The sequence below is a fragment of the Misgurnus anguillicaudatus genome, chromosome 7 (assembly GCF_027580225.2).
Source record: "Misgurnus anguillicaudatus chromosome 7, ASM2758022v2, whole genome shotgun sequence".
Taxonomy (NCBI): Eukaryota; Metazoa; Chordata; class Actinopteri; order Cypriniformes; family Cobitidae; genus Misgurnus; species Misgurnus anguillicaudatus.
This window is the reverse complement of record NC_073343.2, coordinates 28,952,901-28,973,234: the sequence shown is the minus strand read 5'-3', so window position 1 is coordinate 28,973,234 and position 20,334 is coordinate 28,952,901. Positions and strand designations below refer to the sequence as shown.

Here is a 20,334-nt window from a genome sequence, read left to right as displayed (position 1 = left end):
GCAGGCTAATGTAGAAGAAGTAAAACTTACCTTTGAACTTCTGTCATGTTTATCCAGTAAGCATCAGTGTAATGTTTTCCGTGTGAAACTTGATTTTTATATCAGTCAATCTTTCATATGTTCATCCATGATTGATGTTGATTTCGGGTTAATTCGTTTTTTATTTTATTTTTGTAGGCTAAGCTAATCAGCGCAACACCGCAGAAACGGAAACCAGCGTTGGACAAAAATCCTCGCCTTGATGCAGCACCGCAAGAACTGACAGGCGGATGACGCGTCAAAGTACCGCGAGAACGATTCTAACAGACTTCTTTGTATGATTTCTCGAATCGCTCTCACTGTACTTGGATGTCATCTGTCTGTCAGATCTTGCGGCGCCGTTTAAACTTGAACTCAACTATCAAGATACGTCTTTTCGGTGCGTTGCGTCTGGTTAAAAAGGCAAGGTGTGTACTTTTTTAATTCTGTATAGGATAGCATAAGTAGTTTTATGATGCGTGCTTATATTAAATGATTATGAATGATGAAAAGGAGGATATTTACACACAGTAATAAAATTACGTAGGAAAAAAATCTAAAATTATGAAGTTTGATTTCTGTAATCTAAAAATGAAAATGTTAATGGGTTTTAGCTGTATTTATATTTATAGTGCTTGTGAATTTTTCAGTCAAACAATGACCCCAAAATCCAATTTTATTTGAGATTCAAACACACTGGACCACTTTTCAAGTACCTACTCAAGTTTGCAGATAAGACCTGTTGTTTTTAGATAGCCTATCAGTTGCTTTCCACAGTTCTTATAATTAGAGGCTGACTCTGATTTAAGACAAAAATGCTTTGAAAGAAAGCTCAAAACATTAATTTTGTCCTTGAGTGAAATAGACAAATCAAGCTTTTCCTTTTTTTTCAATAACGGGCTATTGTTGCTTGTTTGGTTTGTTCATATCCTCACCTCACTGTGAATAATACTAGGCTAGGCCCGAGAGTAACTGTCAATTGTGTCCTCAGTTTTCATAAATAATCTCCTCAGTATAGACACTTATGCATAAAACTTTTGCCCTCATAATGTCAAGTTACACCTCCAGCATGTCAGGTATATATTAATCTGTCACATATTGCTTTGAAGGTCACCTAATTACTCTCTAATCAGATGTGTTTCAGTGGCTGAATGACAGATGTACAATATTCTTACTGATGTTATTCCATTAGTGGTCTCTGTGACATACTGGTCCCTCCCTCCATTACATGCACGAAATGATTGTCATTGCATGATAACCGCACAGGTGCTTTGGCGCTGGGGCTCAGGTGATTCTTGTGTGACGGCAAACAAGAATAATGATCAGCTGGCACTTTGTAATAATTGCAGGTAGCACAACATCACTTCACTTGTAAATAAAATCCATACATAAAGACAAAGCATATAAAAACTATGATATACTGCAGTTTCACAAATGTTTGCCTTACCAAATGTCTTCTATCCACCCTAACTGAACGGATCTTCCCCTTATGACCTCACAAAAACTCCAAATGCATTTGATTCATTATTTGTCTCTCCTCCTCACAGATTAGCTGTCTGAAAACAGATACATATTGAGCTGGGGTTGTGTATTCAAGCACATCTGTTTTGAATAAAGACTTCTCCTGTGGTCTTGCCCTTACTTAGCAAGACTCTCTGGTTGAATCTGAGTCTAATTTTCAGTATGACACCCTGAGGTATCGCTTACCAGACTTTAGTGGTGGAGCGGCGGCTCTGTGTGGCCAGCAGGTCGATATATGAGAGTGTTCCTGCTGGAGCTGGGCACAGGTGAAAGCACTAGATTAAGATAATGAGAAGAGTGAGGCTAGTCTTTGTGTTCCCTGCACACAATCTGTGGAGTGAGCATGTGAGAAGGTGGTATGTGTAGTTTAGCTGTGCTATTAGAAAGGTGTAACATGGGAACAGGCATTTGCCAGGCGATAAAGGGACAGAAAAGATTTGTAGGTTAAAGAAAGTGTGCAATCAAGCTTATAAAGAGCCAGTGACAGACAACACAAGAGCTTTAGATGGATATCATTTTTTGTTTATTGAATGATCGTAGTAAAAATAACCTTTAGGACCTTTTAGATGATCACATTTATCAAAAATACACTATTTTATCAGTTATGGAAAAATCATTTGGTAACACTTTTTAATGAAGGTTGTATTTGTTAACATTAATAAATGTTCATTTTAGGTCAATTAAAATATGATACATTTATTAACAGGTGTATTTTAATTGGAGAAATGTAACTTGTTCAGCTTGTACATAATGTGAGTGAAATTACTTGGATTAATAAATAAAACGAGATGTGTGCCCAAGTTCTACAGCATTTATTAATCTTATAGTTCATCTTTAATTTACTAATATTGTTTCTAAATAATAATTTGTGTTTGTTAACATTACTTAATGCACAATGAACTAACACAAACATTACTATTGATATTAACAAAGATTAATAAATGCTGAAAAGGATATTACTCGTTGTAAGTTCTTGTTAGCTAATGGCTTAACGAATGTTAACTAATATATAACCTGTAAAGTGTTAGACCAACAGAATGCTTTGAAATGTGTTGGATGCGTGATGCAATTTACACTGAAACATGAAGTTAGGGCTCAACATAATAACTGGCCCCTCAATCTTTTTAAATAGCCAGTAGCGTTTAGTTTACCTCACAGCCTGGAATCTGATAAGAAACTGAAGTGCAGAATGACGTCATAGAAATCACCAATGCCGTTTGGTGAATGTGAGAGAGGTTAGGTTTTGCATGCTTTAATCTTCTTAATTTGTCGATTTTTTTGAGAGCACACTGTTTATAGACACCCTTAATGCTAACATATTTATACTAAAAGCCAAAAAGTTTTAATTGTCATTTTTATTGTGACTAACACAAACGCCTAATGATAATTGACAGAGAAAATAAATAATAATTTGCCGTAGATTTTTTTTTCAATTACTACCTTCGTATATTTGAAGTAAAATTGTGACATAACTTTTAATAGTAGGCTATTAGAAAGTTTTTTAAGGCTATTTATTGAAAACATATCAGTTGTAGAAAAACCTAAATTTTTGCAGTAGTATTTTAAATGTCTGACAAAAAAAGAGTCACACACGTGACCTTAAACGAACTCCAAAGCCAACAGCAACACCCAATACAACAACCAGGTTCTACTTTTTCTCCGTGTACAGTAGGCCTACCCCTCGCCAGCTGAAATAGCAGTGGTGTTAGTTGGGCTATTTCTAATCCAGCCGACCACGACAAAATCCGGTTCAGTTGAGAGTTCAGCTCTCCCCTCGTTTGCCGCGAGTCGACAATCATCGGAAGCGCGCGCAACTTCGTAAGTGAGGGGCTGCCAGCTGCCGCGACGGGTAAGAGCAGGTTGCCATGGCAGCCGCGTTTGGAGGAGAGCTGCAGATTGGCAGGAAAAAGCGTGTCAACAATTGCCCTGTTGCAGCGCGCATCGTAGCCCTGCACTCCTGACGGCCCTGTTCCTCGCGCCTCAGCCGCCTCATGCTGTTTAATAATATCCATTCACAGAATGTGATTGATCTTGGACTGTGTGGTAAAGATCAACAGTCTGAGACTTTCCATTTTCTTTCTCCAAAACTCTCCAAACAAACATAACTGCCGCAATTTGTAAACAAAGATCTGGCGCGCTTAAACGCACGGACAATTATAACAAATCTGGCGAATCGTGCGTGTCCTCACAGGGATAAACTAAAAACTTTAGGTGACAAAGACTGTAGGTGACAAAATATTTTTTTCAAATGGTCACTAGTGCTTTGACGTATTTTCACAATAGTTTCTTGTTCAATATGTTCTCGTTTTGTCATAAGAATACCCGTCTTTCATTTTTTTCTGTCTTTATTTTGTGTCTTGGTTCTCTGAAGTTGACGAAACCAAACCTGTCGGTCAATGCGGGCCTATTCACTGACTCAATACACAATTGCTTTAAAAATTGCCAAAAATATTTTTCATAAAATGCTGGCGACGAAACAGCTCGACTGTCCCTGCTATCCTGCAATCATTTCGTATTTTTACACCTTATAAACAAAGACCGGGGGATTTTTCCTTTGTGTGCAGACAAGTGCGACTTATTTGCTATACACCTCGTCTCTTCCTGAACACTCTCGGATGAAACTGTGAATTTGCTGTCATCGGTCTAATCACGGTGGCATTGATTTTTTGGGCTCTGGAGCCATATCTGCCCTAATAACCACACAAGTGCAATTGACTGTGTCTGAGTATGACAGACTGTTAATGTTGTTTATTTAAAAGCGAGTCAAAAGAATGTCATTGATAAAGGTTAGCCTATAAACAACAGCATCATGCAAAACAAATGAGTAATTACGCCAAGGAAAAATATGCCTGAGTTTATGTATAGATGTATAAAATAGGCACCTGTTTAAAGACACAAAAATAATCGATACGTGGAGGTGATGAGAGTGCAGACAGGGTGATCATCGGTGGCGCTTTGTGATGCAGAATTGATCCGTGCCGCAGCCTGAGAGGGGCGCAGCGGGGCTGCCGTTTGTTTAGTAAACTCCCATGAATCCAAGTAGATAATTGCTCTGTGAAATTGGTGGCAAGGGCAGCTTGGGTTCCGTGTTCCGCCCACCTAGAGAGGCGCATGAACGTCTGCATCTCTTTATTTTCTCAAATTATCAAAAACCATCGCAGCATGACTACAGAAGACAGTGGACTGCAGGCTGTATTAAAAGTGGGGCTTTCCTGTTTCTCATTGTTGAAAGTTACTGATGACTGCAATTGTTTTATTGACTACCACACATGGGTTAAGCAGGTCCCTTAATACCTTAACACTTATTTAGGAAATTATTTTCCTTGTTGATATATTTTGTTTAAATAACAATTTTCTTTTTTAAATAATATTTTCAGCATACTATTTTTATACACTGTAAAGAATATGCAGCATTTTTGTAAAATCAACATAATGAGTTTCGTTGCAAAACGAGATAAATCCGTTTTTTTAATCTTTCAGAAATCTCGTTTTTTGTTTGTGCATTCCAATTAATATCAATTTAACTGCAGGTGGTTTTTTGATTTAAACCTTCATAACTTAAAAAATGCAGCTAAGTAGCACCATAAAACAAAATAATAACATGATAACATAATAATAAACATGTTTTGACAAAAATTTTAAAAACGGAGTTATCTCGTTTTGCAACGAAACTCTTAATATATTTTGTGTTACGTTAACTTTAAAGAATTAAGTTAAACAATTTCAACTTGATTTATAAGTTATATCAACTTTTCACGAGCCAAAACTTTATAGGTTGAATTGACTTGCAAAACCAAGTTGCATTTTTTTACTGTCTACATTTTCATGCTGAAAGTTTTTGAATGTATACAGTGGATATGTTTTGTTTTAGCTCAAGAAATGGCATACTATTCTGCTCAGATTCCATTAATTCCAATAAGATATAATTATATTGTAGATAAGTTATTCAATACATCAGAATTAATTTTTAAGTGAAGACCGAAAAAATAACTTGTGTATCTTAGGCATATATCATATATAATTTACATTTTGAGGCATGACTGTTGTTTCACACGTTTCCATTATGATGTTTTCTCACCTACAAAGCCCCTCATTATCCCTTTCTGTGATGTATTAGTTGGTTTTGAATGAGACATGTGTTGTTTACTTTCAAAACTGTAGACAATAAAAGACACCCTCAAGATGATGTCTCTGGAGACCTGCAGTAAATCAAGCCTTTGGGTGTTGAAAGTGTGCAAGCTAAAACCTCTCATATCACATGAGAAAACGTGCCACGGCTGGATACACTTTTTATTATAAATAAATACATGAGATCGCTCATTAAAATAGCTGCTGTGACATTGATCCTGTGTGTGTGTCTATGGAGACCTTTGTTCAAGGTTTCTTTAAGTTCACAATTCACACACACAAACAAATCAGATATTATTACACATCAGTCTCGCTTATGTCAGCAAACTGGCCAAATAATAAAAACATTTAAATAAACAAAGCATGGTGATGCAAAGACCTCTCTCACCAAAGAAATAAATGACAACAGACATGTTTTTATCTCCCAAAGTAACAATTTACTGGGTCACAGTAGATCAGCATGTTTTCTCCTTTACAGCAAAAACATTAGCAACAAGGGAATACTGTTTCAACAACAAACAAAATGTCACAAAACATTGTTTGCAAAATGTAGAAGATCTTCATATGCAAAGCAAAATGTTGAACAAACACAATGCCAAGGTGTTCATATTTAATTCAAATTGTAAGATTGTCTAAAGGGAGAAAAATCAAACTCATTCTATAAAGGGATGCAAAATAACAGTCTTGGGTTTATACAAAGCCTCTGTTTTCTCTTTCTTTTTTTTGTACTGACAGCAATTTAATCAAACTGTGACTTCATGCCCTACTATTTGCAAATTGTATAGCACCTCTAAAACATAAAGGCAAAACATTTCACAAACAAGTTACATGGACCTTGATTACAACTGTAAACATTCTCAGCATGGGTGAGTAACGCATCACAGGGTGGATTCGGGCTACTGCAGCACACACTGCCAGACATCTAGGAGGAAGACAATGACAAATTTAAGACTGTTATTTTGTCTTTTCAAATTATGCACATCCTTCTATCCCCCTCCCCCTCCCTCTTTGGCACTAAGAGAAATGGTGACACAGTAACACTAACAGATGCCAGCTCATCATAAGGCAAGATAACAGTAATATAGCTAAATTTACATTATATTTTAAAAAAAGAAAAGAAAAACATATGGCACTAATATGATACTGATAGCATACTGATAACAGCAAATCTTACAAAAGGATGGGCACAACAAAACACTTGGAACATCTGTAAAATTGAAATTAAGGTTATTTTGAATAAACCTGGAAAAAATTGTATTCACAGTTAACAAAATATATCAATCAATACAAAGATTTTATAAACTTTTTTGTAGATGTGAAGTGATACAGAATATACATGCAAAAAAAAAGTCATATTTGCAATCAAAAACGTTTGAACTGTAATAAACATAATATTTTTCATTGTTAAAAAATCACATTATTATATTTGGGCAAATGTACATTATATAAATCATTTTATTTCTAATATTTTTATTTTTGACATTTTGTACAATTTGAGTTTATTTAAATTGAAGCATTTTTTTAAGCATTAATGTTTATTGTCTTTTACGATGAACATTACACACTCACTGTAAAAAAAATCAGCAGAAACTACAGTGTCACTTGCAGCCGGTCGCCGGCAACTCACCGCAGATTCAAATCTATGTCATTCACTGGCAAGAGTTTGTCCAAAGTTAAATGAACATTAAACATGTACAAGTCCTTGTCTTTACAGAGTAAAACTAAAATAACAGCATCAAGCAAAGCATTCTGGGAAACTAAATCTGCACTGTAAAAAAATTCAGTAGAAATTACAATGTAAGCTGGGCTGCCGGTAACCTACCGTAGATTCAAATTCATGTTATCCACTGGCAAGTGTTTGTTCAAAGTTAAATAACCTTGAAATATCAACAAGTCTTTATCTTTACAGAATAAAACTATACAATAACAGCCTTATGGAAAGTATTCTGGGAACCAGAAATCATCCTCAACCTTTTTCTGTTTTTTGCTTCAGATTTTGTTTCCCAGAATGTTTTGCTTGATGCTGTTTTTTAAGTTTTACACTGTAAAGACAAAGACTTGTAAATGTTTAATGTTCATTTAACTTTGAACAAAATGTTGCCAGTAAAAACCATACATTTAAATCTACGGTAAGTTACCGGCAACCCAGCTGCAATTTCTACGGAATTAAGGTTGATGATGATTTCTGGTTCCCGGAATGCTTTGCGTGAGGCTGTTATTGTATAGTTTTATTCTGTAAAGATAAAGACTTATTAATATATAAAATTTATTTAACTTTGAACAATCTCTTGCCAGTAAATAACATATATTTAAATCTACGGTAATTTACCGGCAACTAGCTGCAAGTAACACTGTAATTTCTACTGATTTTTTTTACAGCTACATTATAAACAAGAATCTCTGTATTACATCTAATTTCATGTTTGGTGCATGTCCCCACATGCTTCATTTAACATTATCATCATCATATCCAAAAAGTAAGTGTGACAATCTTTCTTCTTTATATCCTTTCCTTCTTCTGGTCCTCTTGAAGTGCAGTCGCTGTGACTGGGACGAATACTGAAAACTATTCAACATGTCACGGGCTTGTGCACAGAGTATCAGAGGGACGGAGTTGAGGTCAATAGAAGGCACCTTGAACACTCTTCTTTCCTCCCAACCTCAAAATCCTAAACTCATAGCTCAGACTTCATGTAAAAGTTCAAAACTCAATTAGAGCTGACAAATACCGTTAAGCTGTACACATTTCTACTTCTCCATACTGGACCGTACTTCCTCAAAACTTTTTACAAAAAGGCAAAATCTTCCTTTACTCGCTGTTTAAAACCCAAATAGCTCTCAATACAGGCATTATTGTTTGTCAAAAGAAGATCTCTTGCACCTCAAGGCAAACAGGCAGATTTTCTCACAATATCAATACTCCCGTTTCCCCCTTATATATACCTCTTTAACCTGGGAAAACTCTCAGAGAACGGTTTCTCTATTGCGGCAGTGCCCTGGATGGAGGAGGGGTTAAGGGGACCAGAGTAACATGATGCAGCACTCAACGTGGGGTTAAGTGCTTTGCTCAGGTGCACAACGGCAGTACTATACACTAGGACCCTTCTGTTGCCCATTCATTCTCTTTGGTGCCCCACTGGGGAATCAAACCCACAGACCCACAGTTTGTAGTCGGTAGCCCTGTGTGCTCAGCTAGCTACCCTATATAGACGTGCATGCTCCCTCAGATCCCAGCATCCTGCCTCCCAATCTCTCCGGCGGAATTCCCCCTTGATCTTAGTCAACAATGCCTCACAAATTAGGGCGCTACTGGTTTGCAATCTCATCTCTAGTCCTTGTGGCCAAATCCTTTGGGCCTATCTCCGTAACATCCTCAAACAATCAGACATCTTAACACATCTTTCTGTATACAATCTCCAGGAGGCTGGCAACAGAGATGTTTGCCTTGTCTGTTGAGATGCTAAAGCCTGGCTGCGAGGCACCTTTTTATCAGTATGATAGAGTGGCCTCTTCAAAAGCCGATGCACTGATGAGATACTCCATGAGCACGGATGACCCACATCTATCTACTATCTTTGGATCGATGCCAAAACCACCATTTGGAGTTTTGTCCATTCATAGTATTTTACAGGTGTATGGATCATCATCAAGCAGCATGACAAGCCGCGACATTTGCATATCAAACTTAAGATCTCATACAACACTTTGAACTGTTTGAACAGACAATGTTTGTTTTATTTATTAGTTTATTTATTTACCATAAAAATTGCTGTAGTTTTGCAGCTGTTTGCCAGTAACTTACTGTAGATTTAAAGTGTATGTACGTATTTACTGGCAACAGATTGTGCAAAGTTAAATAAACATTAAACATTAACAAGTCTTTCTCTTTACAGAATAAAACTCAAATAAAACCCTCATGCAAAGCATTCTGGAAAAAAGATTTTGACATTCTGTTTTTTATCTTTAGATTTTTGTTTCCAGAATGCTTTGCATGAGGGTGTTATTTTAGTTTTATTCTGTAAAGATAAAGACTTGTTATTGTTTCATGTTCATTTTACTTTAAAATAAACTGTTGCCAGTAAATAACATAAATTTAAATCTACAGTAAGTTACTGGGAAACTTTCTACAGAATTTTTTACAGTGTTCAAATTGACATTTTATATCTTTTTAAATAAATGCATTTGGCAAACGACAAAAACCTTTCATCTCTATTAAGGTACCTTTATCATTAAAGGTAGGCTTATAATACAATTTATCAGTAGGCCTATGCGTGTTACCTGGGATCGAACCTATGACCTTTGCGCTGTTAACAGTTAAGCAACTGGAAATTATTTAGCAATTAATAAAATAATAGAATAAAGGAAAACAAAAATACAGGGGAATATTTATAGAATACGATTTATTTAATATTGATCATCGCTATTTTGTAGTAAGTATAATCGGGAGGCCTGTATGGATTTAAAGCAAGACATGTCAACTGCGTAATTCCCAAATTTAGATATCTAGGCTATAACGTTTTTTTAAAAAATCTTTAAAATATGCATTCATATTTATTTATTTTTTGATACATTTGTGTGACGATTCTGTTCATATTTATTTATCTGTGTAAGATAAAAGCAAATGTTGTATACCACGGGTTTTACACCTGTTTCTTTCGGCTGACGTCTGTGGTTTGTGTGTAGCTATATGTTTCCGAATTAAAATGGCGTAAAATGTTCGCGCAAATTATGTGAAATATTACGTTCTAAAAAAGCACAAACGTTTGCATTGCATGACGTCCCATTAACAAAGGAATCAGATTAGTCAAGGCAACATTTTCCTCTCCTGCTAAGTTGGCTGTCTGTCAGCAGCACCGTGTTCAAGGCATACTGATAAAAGAGGTGGGCGCAGGGTTGTATGAATGAATCTGTGCGCCACCATTGCAGGCGAACAGTTGTACAAGATGAGAAAGTAATCTTGATATGTTTAACAAGCAGCCCAAAGCGCGGCCTGATAAATAATAAAGGAGCTTTTAGTGGATCCAATTTATGAAACATTAACTGGAGGGGCATAATGGAGTAATTAGTTTTATCTCACGTCGGATGTTATTGGAAACTGCCGCTGAATGAAAACTTTTATTTTCCGGCCTAACCGTAAAGACAAAGGGGAGTAATTTTCTGCATCGGGAGAGAAGGGTGGTCTCTAATGCTGCTGCTGATATCTGGATGTTCAGGTACAACACGGTGTTTATGTAGTACTCCCAAAAGTGTATCAAAGTTCGGATCCATGGAAATAAAAGAAATGTCAAACAAAACAAGCATTAGACGGCATAAAATAAAGTATGGACAAGGGAAACAGGTGAGGCTTTGTTTAGGTGGCTGAGGTAGATCAATATCTCGGCTTGCAGGCCAGGAATCTTGCCCGTTTTCCTCTAGCACTCTGAAGATCAGCTTACTGCTTGTAGACAGGCTGTCGCCTATACCTCGCTGACAGACAACCTGCCTCACCCCAAAAGACGGTATAGGGAAAATATCTGCATGCTTTTCTAAGAGCGACGCGTAAATTAGTTCATCTAAATAACCTGGAAATGCATAGGAACACTTGGGGTAAAATTATCAAGATTAATCAATTAAACTGTGAGACTCGGTGGCCATATGAATCTATTAATAGCAAAGGCCATCCTCCTTTGGGCCTCCTCCGCCTCCATTGATGAATGATCATCTTCAATAGTTGCCTAAAAGAGCTACATATTGGATAAAAATGCACACTTGTGTGATAAATATTGATTTACAAGTTTTTTATTTAAATTTGGTACGACGTCATTGGATAACACAAGACTGGGCGGAAGTATACAGAATCGATAGAAGCATCTGTGCTGGATTGGCCAAACTGATAACGAAAGGCACTCTCCATCTTTTTATCTCATTAACTAATGGTATTTATTTACTATTAAAATGGCTTGGTTTTGAAGGGTCCATACTTAAAAATGGATAATATATGTTACAGACCATTTTACCTGATATGACCCATCTTACGTTCGCTGGTGTGGCATAATGTATACGAATTAATTTAGTTATATAAAGTAATAATATTTTGGAACTGAATACAACCAGTTATGAAGCAAAATTTTAATGTCACCTGACAAATAATTGTTTAAAATGCCAAATTTGTTTATATCAAGGATGAACCCTTCCCGTGATGCATGATATGCCATATGAACATGTTATTATTATTATTATTATTATTATTATTATTATTATTATTATTATTATTATTACTATTACTATAGTATTGGTCGTTTGCTGGTGTCGTTTATTATTATTTTTATTTTTGTTGTTATTATTTAACAATTTCTTCCCATCAGCAAACATTTTTAACAATATTTTAAATATTATAAAAACAATGGATCATATGATTAATATTTATATGTTACATTCGATGTAACTCTAGAATTCTAGTGTAATTGTGGGAATATAATGTGAAGCAAAGCTACACATTTAGCTTATAATGTTTTTAAACACTAGCCACAGAAAAAAACACCTCAGATATCTAAGAGCTCGCACCGATGTGACACCACAAATAAGATCTTGTTGTATTAAGTTATTAGTCCATCAGTCGCTCGAGAGGGGCGAGTGAGAATTCATTACAATCAGCAGTTCTATTTGTAAGCCTATTGGTTCCGTTTCGGACACCCAACCGGCACTGGGAGTTTGCAATCTGATAGCACGAATGCTGTGATTCCACGTATTGTCTCGAAGCGGCATTTGACAAATAGGCCTTCATAACTAAAGGAGTGATGTCAGGTAACGAAAAGTTTGGCACCTAAACAAAACAGCTGTTATTTGTAGATCAATAAAAATGTACAACTCATACATACAACAATGACGCTATTGTTATTATTATTATTATTATTATAGCTGCTGTTCGTTAGCTTGAATGAATGTTATTACATCATGCATCCCAGGTGGTGTTTCCTTCTTGTGACTAAATACATCAGACTAAACATATTGGTTTGGCGCATGTCTTTATGTGTCACACTCTCCAAACTCACCAAAACGGCGTTGGGTTTTAAGACGCTTAACATATAGTATAACCAACACTTAAACTATTTTAATTTACCAAAATATTTGAATTCGATTTAATACTGAGATCCAAATTGTTATCAGTTTGAAGTAGTCAGACAAAAACAGACAGACAAATTATTATCTCACACAGATCGTTGTTAAACACCAGCAACGTCAAAACGTAATTTGCACGATATAATGTGAAATACTTAAAAGTAGCTATACCCTGGGGCATTTTAACACTTTTATTGTAAGCTACCACAAAATCTGTCAAGGCATTTGACAGATATAGAGTCGCTCAGAACCTAGTAATTATGTAACAGAATTATTAAAATTATTAATGCACTAATTGTGAACCTGTTAATCTACAATTTTGCCAAAATGTAAGCATTTATGAGAAAGTTTTCCCTGGAATACAAACTTGGTGTTGCTAACGACATGGACTAGTTAAGCTACAGAGATAGGGAAAGAGATAGCAAACATGGATAAAATAAATGAGGAACTCGGGTACAGTTCAAAAGAAGCGCCAACTTTAAAAATCGAAAACACAAACAAAACTTGTTCAAAACGATGCTTTGACAAACCATTAACTACAGAAAATAAACAGTTATTAATTTCATCAAAAAATAATATTAACTCCACTTTGTTATGATATATTATAGTACACTGTCGTAAGTTTTAAAAACACTAATTTTGCTCAAGTTTATTACAATAATACTCAAGTATAGTATTTTCTCATGTGGGCTCACTTTATTTTTTTTAAGCTTTATTATTAGGGTCATCGTTGAGGGGCCTGAAATAAAAATAATATTTTTACTACTTTATAACTGTGGATAAACGTAAACAAAGACGACAATATAGACTAAAGAATCATACATAAAATGATTGAAAATGAAGTGATGTTGCCCTTCTCATTATGAGCAGCCTACATTATGCCCTAACAATCTGCTTCACCAGTCACACCTTACTGAATGCGCATAGGCAAGAGTTTATTCGCCCCAAGACCCTACAAAGAGCAAGCCTGTATTTGTATATTTTACTGATTAAATTGACCAATTAGAACAATAATCCTTATCCTTTTTTTATATATAGATTAGGAGGCTTAAATATTTTGTGATATTGTCATTGCGAATATGTCGCCTTAGGCTACACCTTTAAACAATGCGGTTATTTTCAAAGAAACTGGTATGATTTCAATAACATTTGGGAATGTATTTTTTTCGAGAGAAAAATTGCATAATTTAGCTGTTAAACAATCCAATATCGTCACGATATAAGTTGTTTGATTAACCCGACAGCGACAGGTCCCTTCGCTTCTCTGGAGTCGTGAGCTTACACACACTCATTAAAGCGATTATTCACGATCTGTCGAATGTTTTCTTTCACTAGCAAATATTTTACTACAATATAGACAGGATATATCGCAAAGGATTATCAGCCTGTTGAGCCATAGACAAATAAGATTTTTTATTATATAGGCTATTATATATACAATAAAATAACTACTTACTTCAATTGTTGGATATTGCTCAAAATAATATTTTATATAGCTTGTCCTTTTATTATGACTAATATAAGAGTTACAATGTTGTTAGTATGTTTATTGTATTATTATTATTATTATTATTATTATTATTATTATTATTATTATTATTATTATTATTATTATATTAACATAATCATTATTGTTGTTGTTGTTGTTGTATTTTAATAAAAACCACAATAGGCCTAATAAAATAATAATAATAATAATAATAATAATAATAAAGCTTTGCATTCCTCTGTGTTTTTCTGCATCCATTTCTAAAATGTTAGAATGCTAATGTGGTTTAGTGGTTTAGTGGGAGCAGCATTCTGTTTTATCCCTTGTGATTTTTTCCACAGCCTGTAAATGATATTACAGTTCTTCTTGCCACAGGGAAAACTATGTTTAGAGGCCATGTGTTTTACAAAGATATTACGTTTATGTCACTACAGTTCTGCGTCATTCTAGCGCCCTCACTCTGCCTGGCTCATATTACTCGAGAGAGGAAATGTCCTTTGCGTTTTACAAGTATTTTAATGGTTCAAACTTCGTTGCTTCGCCACGTTTGATCATACCGTGCAACATGGCAACAGTTTGCTCTCACTATGACCCCTTATTTTTAATGCAAACACTTATGTCAAAAAAGTTGAGATATCCGCAAAGGAGTATTATATGAATTGTTTATATCACTTGACCTATTTATATAGAGTTGTGGTAGCATATTTGATAAGACAACTGATACCCAGGATTAAGGTGCGCAGTACTGTCTTAGGTGTCAAGAAAATACTTTAAGATTTGTTTTACATTTACATGTAATGTACAAATAGCAAAAACCAAACAATTCGCAAGAGCTGTTGCACCTCAACCAACAGATTTGACCATAGGGACAAATTATAATTTCCCCTTAGCCTTTGGTTACAGAGACCAAATAACTGTTACAGGGCCATTCATGAATACATTAAACTGCTGTATATTTATCATCATAATTATAACAGAACATGATTCAAAAAATCAACAGAAAGCATACAGCCTGAAAAACATATATAACTTTTACAGATAGTTCCTTGTGTTAACGTTTTATAAAATGTACTATTTCGCGTCATGCGTTAGTTTTAGCAGTAATTCTGTACTGATGTTCTTGTTAAATTTCTCTCAAAATATACGTTGCCGTTGGTCTTTATATTCGCATAAGCTCCATTGATTTATTTCGTTTTTGTGTCTTTGGGGTTGGGAGGTTGTCCCCAGTTCCCCCTACACTCTGCGCCTCAGGGTAATAACCAGAAACCACGCCTTTTGTGTAGCCATGACTAAACCCTGCATACAAGATGTCAAAAGACAAAAAGGAAAAATAACTATTATTTCAATTACATCGCATATGAATGTATGTGAAATACAATACAAACGTCTAGTTTTTTTTAACAATTGGTCCAGTTTAGCCGTGATTGAATTCCTTGAAGATTTGACAATTATTGCTGCGACTCTATAGCTTTTTCTGGTGCAGGTAAATTGATTGTTGGTCGCTGTGGATTGAAAACTCATGGTGTAGATCGGAAACATACATGGAAATGTAACAAACCCAGAACAAACAAAAAAACACTATTCCAAAATCATAATTTTGCGGTCACGAAACCCATAAAAAAATAAATGCATTGTTTATGAGGCTACTCATGTTTAACATCCATGATGTGCATACACTACATCAATTGATTTGAAATCAATTTAACCTCTATTGAAAAATCTTAGATGTGGAGGACATTCCAAAAATTGCTCTTTTATAAAATAAACATTTTAATGAAAATACATGTTTTATTAAACATCCATGTCAAAATCGTTGTGTTGTAAATTTACTATGTTAAAATGCTCCGACCAACCAGCAGCCACCTAGGTTATTATTATATATATAACGATTTTTTGTTGTTGTTGTATTAATTGTTTTTTGAATTTCTTACTAAATGGAAAATATTTTAATTTGACCTCTGCTCTGTATCCTATTGTTTTTGAGTGGCCACCCCGTTTAACATTTGGGCGATAACATCTTGCGAGAAGATATTAAGTTGCACCGGTCTATTGTATAAAGCACAGGGGTTATTGCATTACGGTCAGACACATTTAATACAATGTCTCTTTCAAAAAACGAACAAATAACTGGACTTTAGGTGTTGAAAGCTAAGTTTATCTGTATTATTGTAACTAATGATTCTATTGTTGGCCAAGGAGCTAGGGCTGATAGTGATTATCAGGTGTTATTCATCTGTGTGTATGGCCTCAACGACCAAAAGAAACATGTAAACATGTGTAATATTTAAAAAATAAATATTTCACAAATAACGTAGCAAATCATCCCATTTAACGATTACGGGACATGAGGGATTTCGATGTTCAGGCATGTATCGTAGTGACCTAAGATGGTAGTAGATACATCATAACTGCATCGTTTGCTCTCTTTTTTTTTTTTTGCTTAGCCCTAAAATATAAAAAAGCCCAAAATATTGTTTTTGTGTGTCTCGTTTTTTATATATACCTTCTTCGTTAAGATATATAATTTTTTAAACACATTAGAAGGCTAGGGCCTTCAAATACACCCGCAAACTGTCGCTTAAATGTTTTTATTAAACACGCTTTTCCAATCAATATAGTTTCAGACAGCCAAATGCTAGCACTTCAAAAAAGACAAAATTTTCGTAATAAATGTGCCTTAACCTAATTTTTTTATTTTGTTTGGTTAACAGTTTAAGCGACAAACACGGGCATAAGACCACAAAATCACAACCATGGAATTTAAAGACGACATAAACAATCACTCAATATTTTATGAGGCATTTACTCAACACGGGTTACACGTTCGCAAAGTTAACCTATAATAACAACAGGTATTGACAGTTCACTAATTACAAAAAGAATGTGACCTGCATGGTGGTGACCACATACATTAAAATATGCAAACACAATCTTTGTCCCCTTCAAAACTGCATGAATGTAAAGTTATGAATATTGAAAACTATGTTTGTTTGATACCCATTCTTTGGTCTACAAAGAAACTGTATTGTTAATATAGCCTACGTAATAAAACGAATTGTAGATGCATGTATTCAGTCTGCATTAAAAACAATAAAAAAATAACAAGAGCCACGGATCTGAACGGGCATTGAGCACTTATAGAACATATTTATTTAAAAAAAAAATGAAAATAAAACTTTGTGTTAATTTTAAAAAATCTCACTGCACCAGTGCGTTCATGATACGTGATAATACTGCAAACATGATGACTGGTGGTCATTTTGTAATGGTATTAGATATTTTAACATTCAAAATTGGACAAAACTGCAACCACTATTTAAATAAACATTCTAAAGTAATCATACTGCCTTTGAAAAAAACCTATACGCTTCAGCCTTTTTTATTCTGGTCACATTGCACGTTGCTGACAGTGGAATAATAAACCATTTTGCGACACTTGACGTTTGTATACAGAAATAAATGCATAATAATAATATTAATAATAATAATAACAATAATACAAAATACCTGGAATTCGGCTTGCAATGTCCTTTCTTTCTCCTTAATTTTTTCATTGATATATATTACAGTGTAAATTGGTGTAAAATGTTCACTTACAGTCTGATCCTGTGGATGTTAGTTAGTGTATAAGGGGATTTGATGTTGACCCTTGATTCTGATGTGTGAAGTAGTCAGAAAGTCCGCTCGAAAGTCCGGATGAGAAACTGGGTAGGGAAGGCCTTAAGGAGTCACACGAGAGAGAGGAGGCCGTTTGCGGGGAGGAGGAAGAGGCGGCCCGGGAACTCATGGACGTGGTGCTCTGGGAGGTCATGGATGGGTGAGGGACGTGGGGGAAGAAATAACTGGTCTGGCCCGCAAGCAGGTTCACCGAACAAGGATTCAAAGAGTATGTCCCGGAACAGGGTACGGAAAGCCCACATGGCACTGAGGCGGCCAAAGCGGCCGCAGTGAGGTGGTGTGTGGCGTAAGGGATGTCTCCATTCACTAGTCTGTCAACACTCAAACCATTGGAGGTTGGAAAAGAGTGATTGCTCCCCAAACTGTTTTGAGTCAACATTGTGCTATAAGACATTGGGTGACTAGGATAAGGCGACGATGTGCCGTTATAACTCAACGCACTGCTTGCCCTCGGATGGTGTAGCGAGAGGAACGGCGACATAGGCCAATATAAAGAGCCAGCTCTATCCATAAATGTCAGTCCGGTGGAGGTAAGCCGTGCGCCCCGTTTAAACGCCAGTTTTGCCCTCGAGGTGGTCGATCTCCGCCGAAGTTTGCCCGTCGTTCCGCCAATGAACACGTCGTCACTAGATGGGTCAAGCATCCAGTAGTTTCCCTTTCCTGGGTCATCGTAATGCCGGGGCACTTTGACAAAACATTTGTTAAGACTTAAGTTGTGTCTGATGGAATTCTGCCATCCCTGTTTGTTCTCCCGGTAATACGGGAAATTTTTCATAATGAACTCGTAAATGCCGTTAAGGGTTAACCGTTTCTCGGGACTCTGCCGAATGGCCATCATAATCAAAGCATTGTAGCTAAAAGGTGGTTTTTCGTACTTGCCGTTTTTCTTTTCGCCGTCTTTGCCTCCTTCGGCTTCTTTGGGGTCCCGTTTTTCTTCCGGTTTCTCCTTCTCGTCCGTGCACGACGAGTCGTGGGATGAATTCTCACTTTTAGCGCAAGTGTTCTCCGACTTCTGCTCCAGCACTTGGGCAGGTAAAGGAGTTTTCTCCTCTTCCTCGTGCACCGTTCTGTGGTGTTGATGGTGGTGGTGGTGTTGGTTGTGGTTGTCGCTTTGGACGGCTTCGGGAACCAGGCTGTTTATACTAAACGATGATTTAGGAATCATTTTGACTTCTTTCCTTTCTCCCATATCCAACATCACAAGTAAGATAGAGTAGCGACAACCAGAAGCAGCAGCAGCAGCACAGTTGGTCTTCAAATCTCTTGCTCTGGCAACTCCTCTAATTAAAAAAAAAAACACAACAACTATTTCATGTTCCTTAAAAACACGTCGATATGAGACAGCTAGCTACAATTAATTACGGAGCCACAGACACTAAGCTGTAAAAAAAGTGGTTGAACCTTTTTAGAGACTGCAGCCAACCACAGCAGCATAAGTATTAACCGTGCAGCCAATCATTGAGCAGTTCTTAGCGCCTGTTCCAGTGCGTAAGGATACACAAGATCCACCAATGCTCATGCCCAGTCAACAATAGCTTTCGTTTCCCCCAGCAAACTCCTACCAAGAAAACAGACCACATAACCTCAATCAATTTTTTTTGATAATTGTAGAGTGCTGTTTCAACATATCCATGCGTCCTCAATTTGTTTTCATACCGCAGGGGGAAAAACAAAAGGGACTCAAAGGTAGCCACAAAAACAGGTACTACTTCCTGTATCCGGAATTTCTGGCTTTTAATACATACAGCTAAAGCACGCACACCATTAATTCATAATACGCATAGCACGACGACAGTGTGCGTTACAGTTTTTCTTTTTTTTTTTGCAAAACAAATCCTTATTGAAAACGATATATTAATTCGTTATCTATAAGCCAGCATGTTCGATTTATAATAATTTAAGCATTTTGCTGGAGGCTTCACGCCCGTACAACATATCTAGTTGCAAGTTTATCTTAACGAATTTGAACGTGAACAACATTACTGACGTTTATTTGTAGTGCAGTAAGATGCATTTAGTGTCTTTATTTTTGGCGTAATTACGATGTTACAAACAAGTGCAATGCACGGCATCGACAGTTTAAGCAAAATAAAACAACAAAAACAAGTTTAAACAAAAAACGTTTATTACTACAGAATAATAATAATATAATAAGAAATAATAATAATAATAATAATAATAACAATAATAATAATACTTGAAGATAATTACTTATATAGGGTCTGTTTATAAACAATAACACATGTTAAGACAACAAATGACAGTGTGTAGAAAGTAGGCCTAAATCATTATGATCAAAAACGTCAAAATAATCACTAAACATAACATCCCATATATTTAGGGGAAGGATCTTCTCTGGTGATTGAAAAAAATAAAACAAGGACACTATAGCACTGATTAAG

At 35.8% G+C, this 20,334-nt stretch overlaps 1 protein-coding gene and 1 long non-coding RNA gene across 3 annotated transcripts in view; both read right to left on the bottom strand.

The window, feature by feature from the left end:
- LOC129416996 (uncharacterized) overlaps window positions 1-262 on the bottom strand; it is a 52,089-nt gene extending 51,827 nt beyond the window's left edge. Inside the window, exon 1 of the long non-coding RNA XR_008635651.2 lies at window positions 31-262. This is a non-coding gene — a long non-coding RNA (uncharacterized lncRNA). The remainder of the gene's footprint in view (window positions 1-30) is intronic.
- Window positions 263-6,227: 5,965 nt separating this feature from the next.
- foxg1a (forkhead box G1a) lies at window positions 6,228-19,785 on the bottom strand. Of its 2 annotated transcripts, none has more exons than XM_055171334.2 (2): window positions 17,852-19,323; window positions 6,228-6,589 (listed from the first exon to the last, which is right to left on the bottom strand). In XM_055171334.2, exon 1 carries the CDS (start codon window positions 19,128-19,130, stop codon window positions 17,874-17,876), a length of 1,257 nt encoding a protein of 418 aa, XP_055027309.2. In that variant the 5' UTR covers window positions 19,131-19,323; the 3' UTR covers window positions 6,228-6,589; window positions 17,852-17,873. The 2 variants fall into 2 exon arrangements, with proteins under 2 accessions (XP_055027309.2, XP_055027310.2); XM_055171335.2 differs by lacking the exon at window positions 6,228-6,589 and adding an exon at window positions 19,334-19,785 and having other exon boundaries at window positions 16,922-19,212.
- Between the last annotated feature and the right edge of the window lie 549 nt (window positions 19,786-20,334).

Coding starts and splice junctions, on each gene's coding strand:
- foxg1a (XM_055171335.2), bottom strand. CDS start 19,130: ATGTTGGATATGGGAGAAAGGAAAGAAGTCAAAATGATTCCTAAATCA.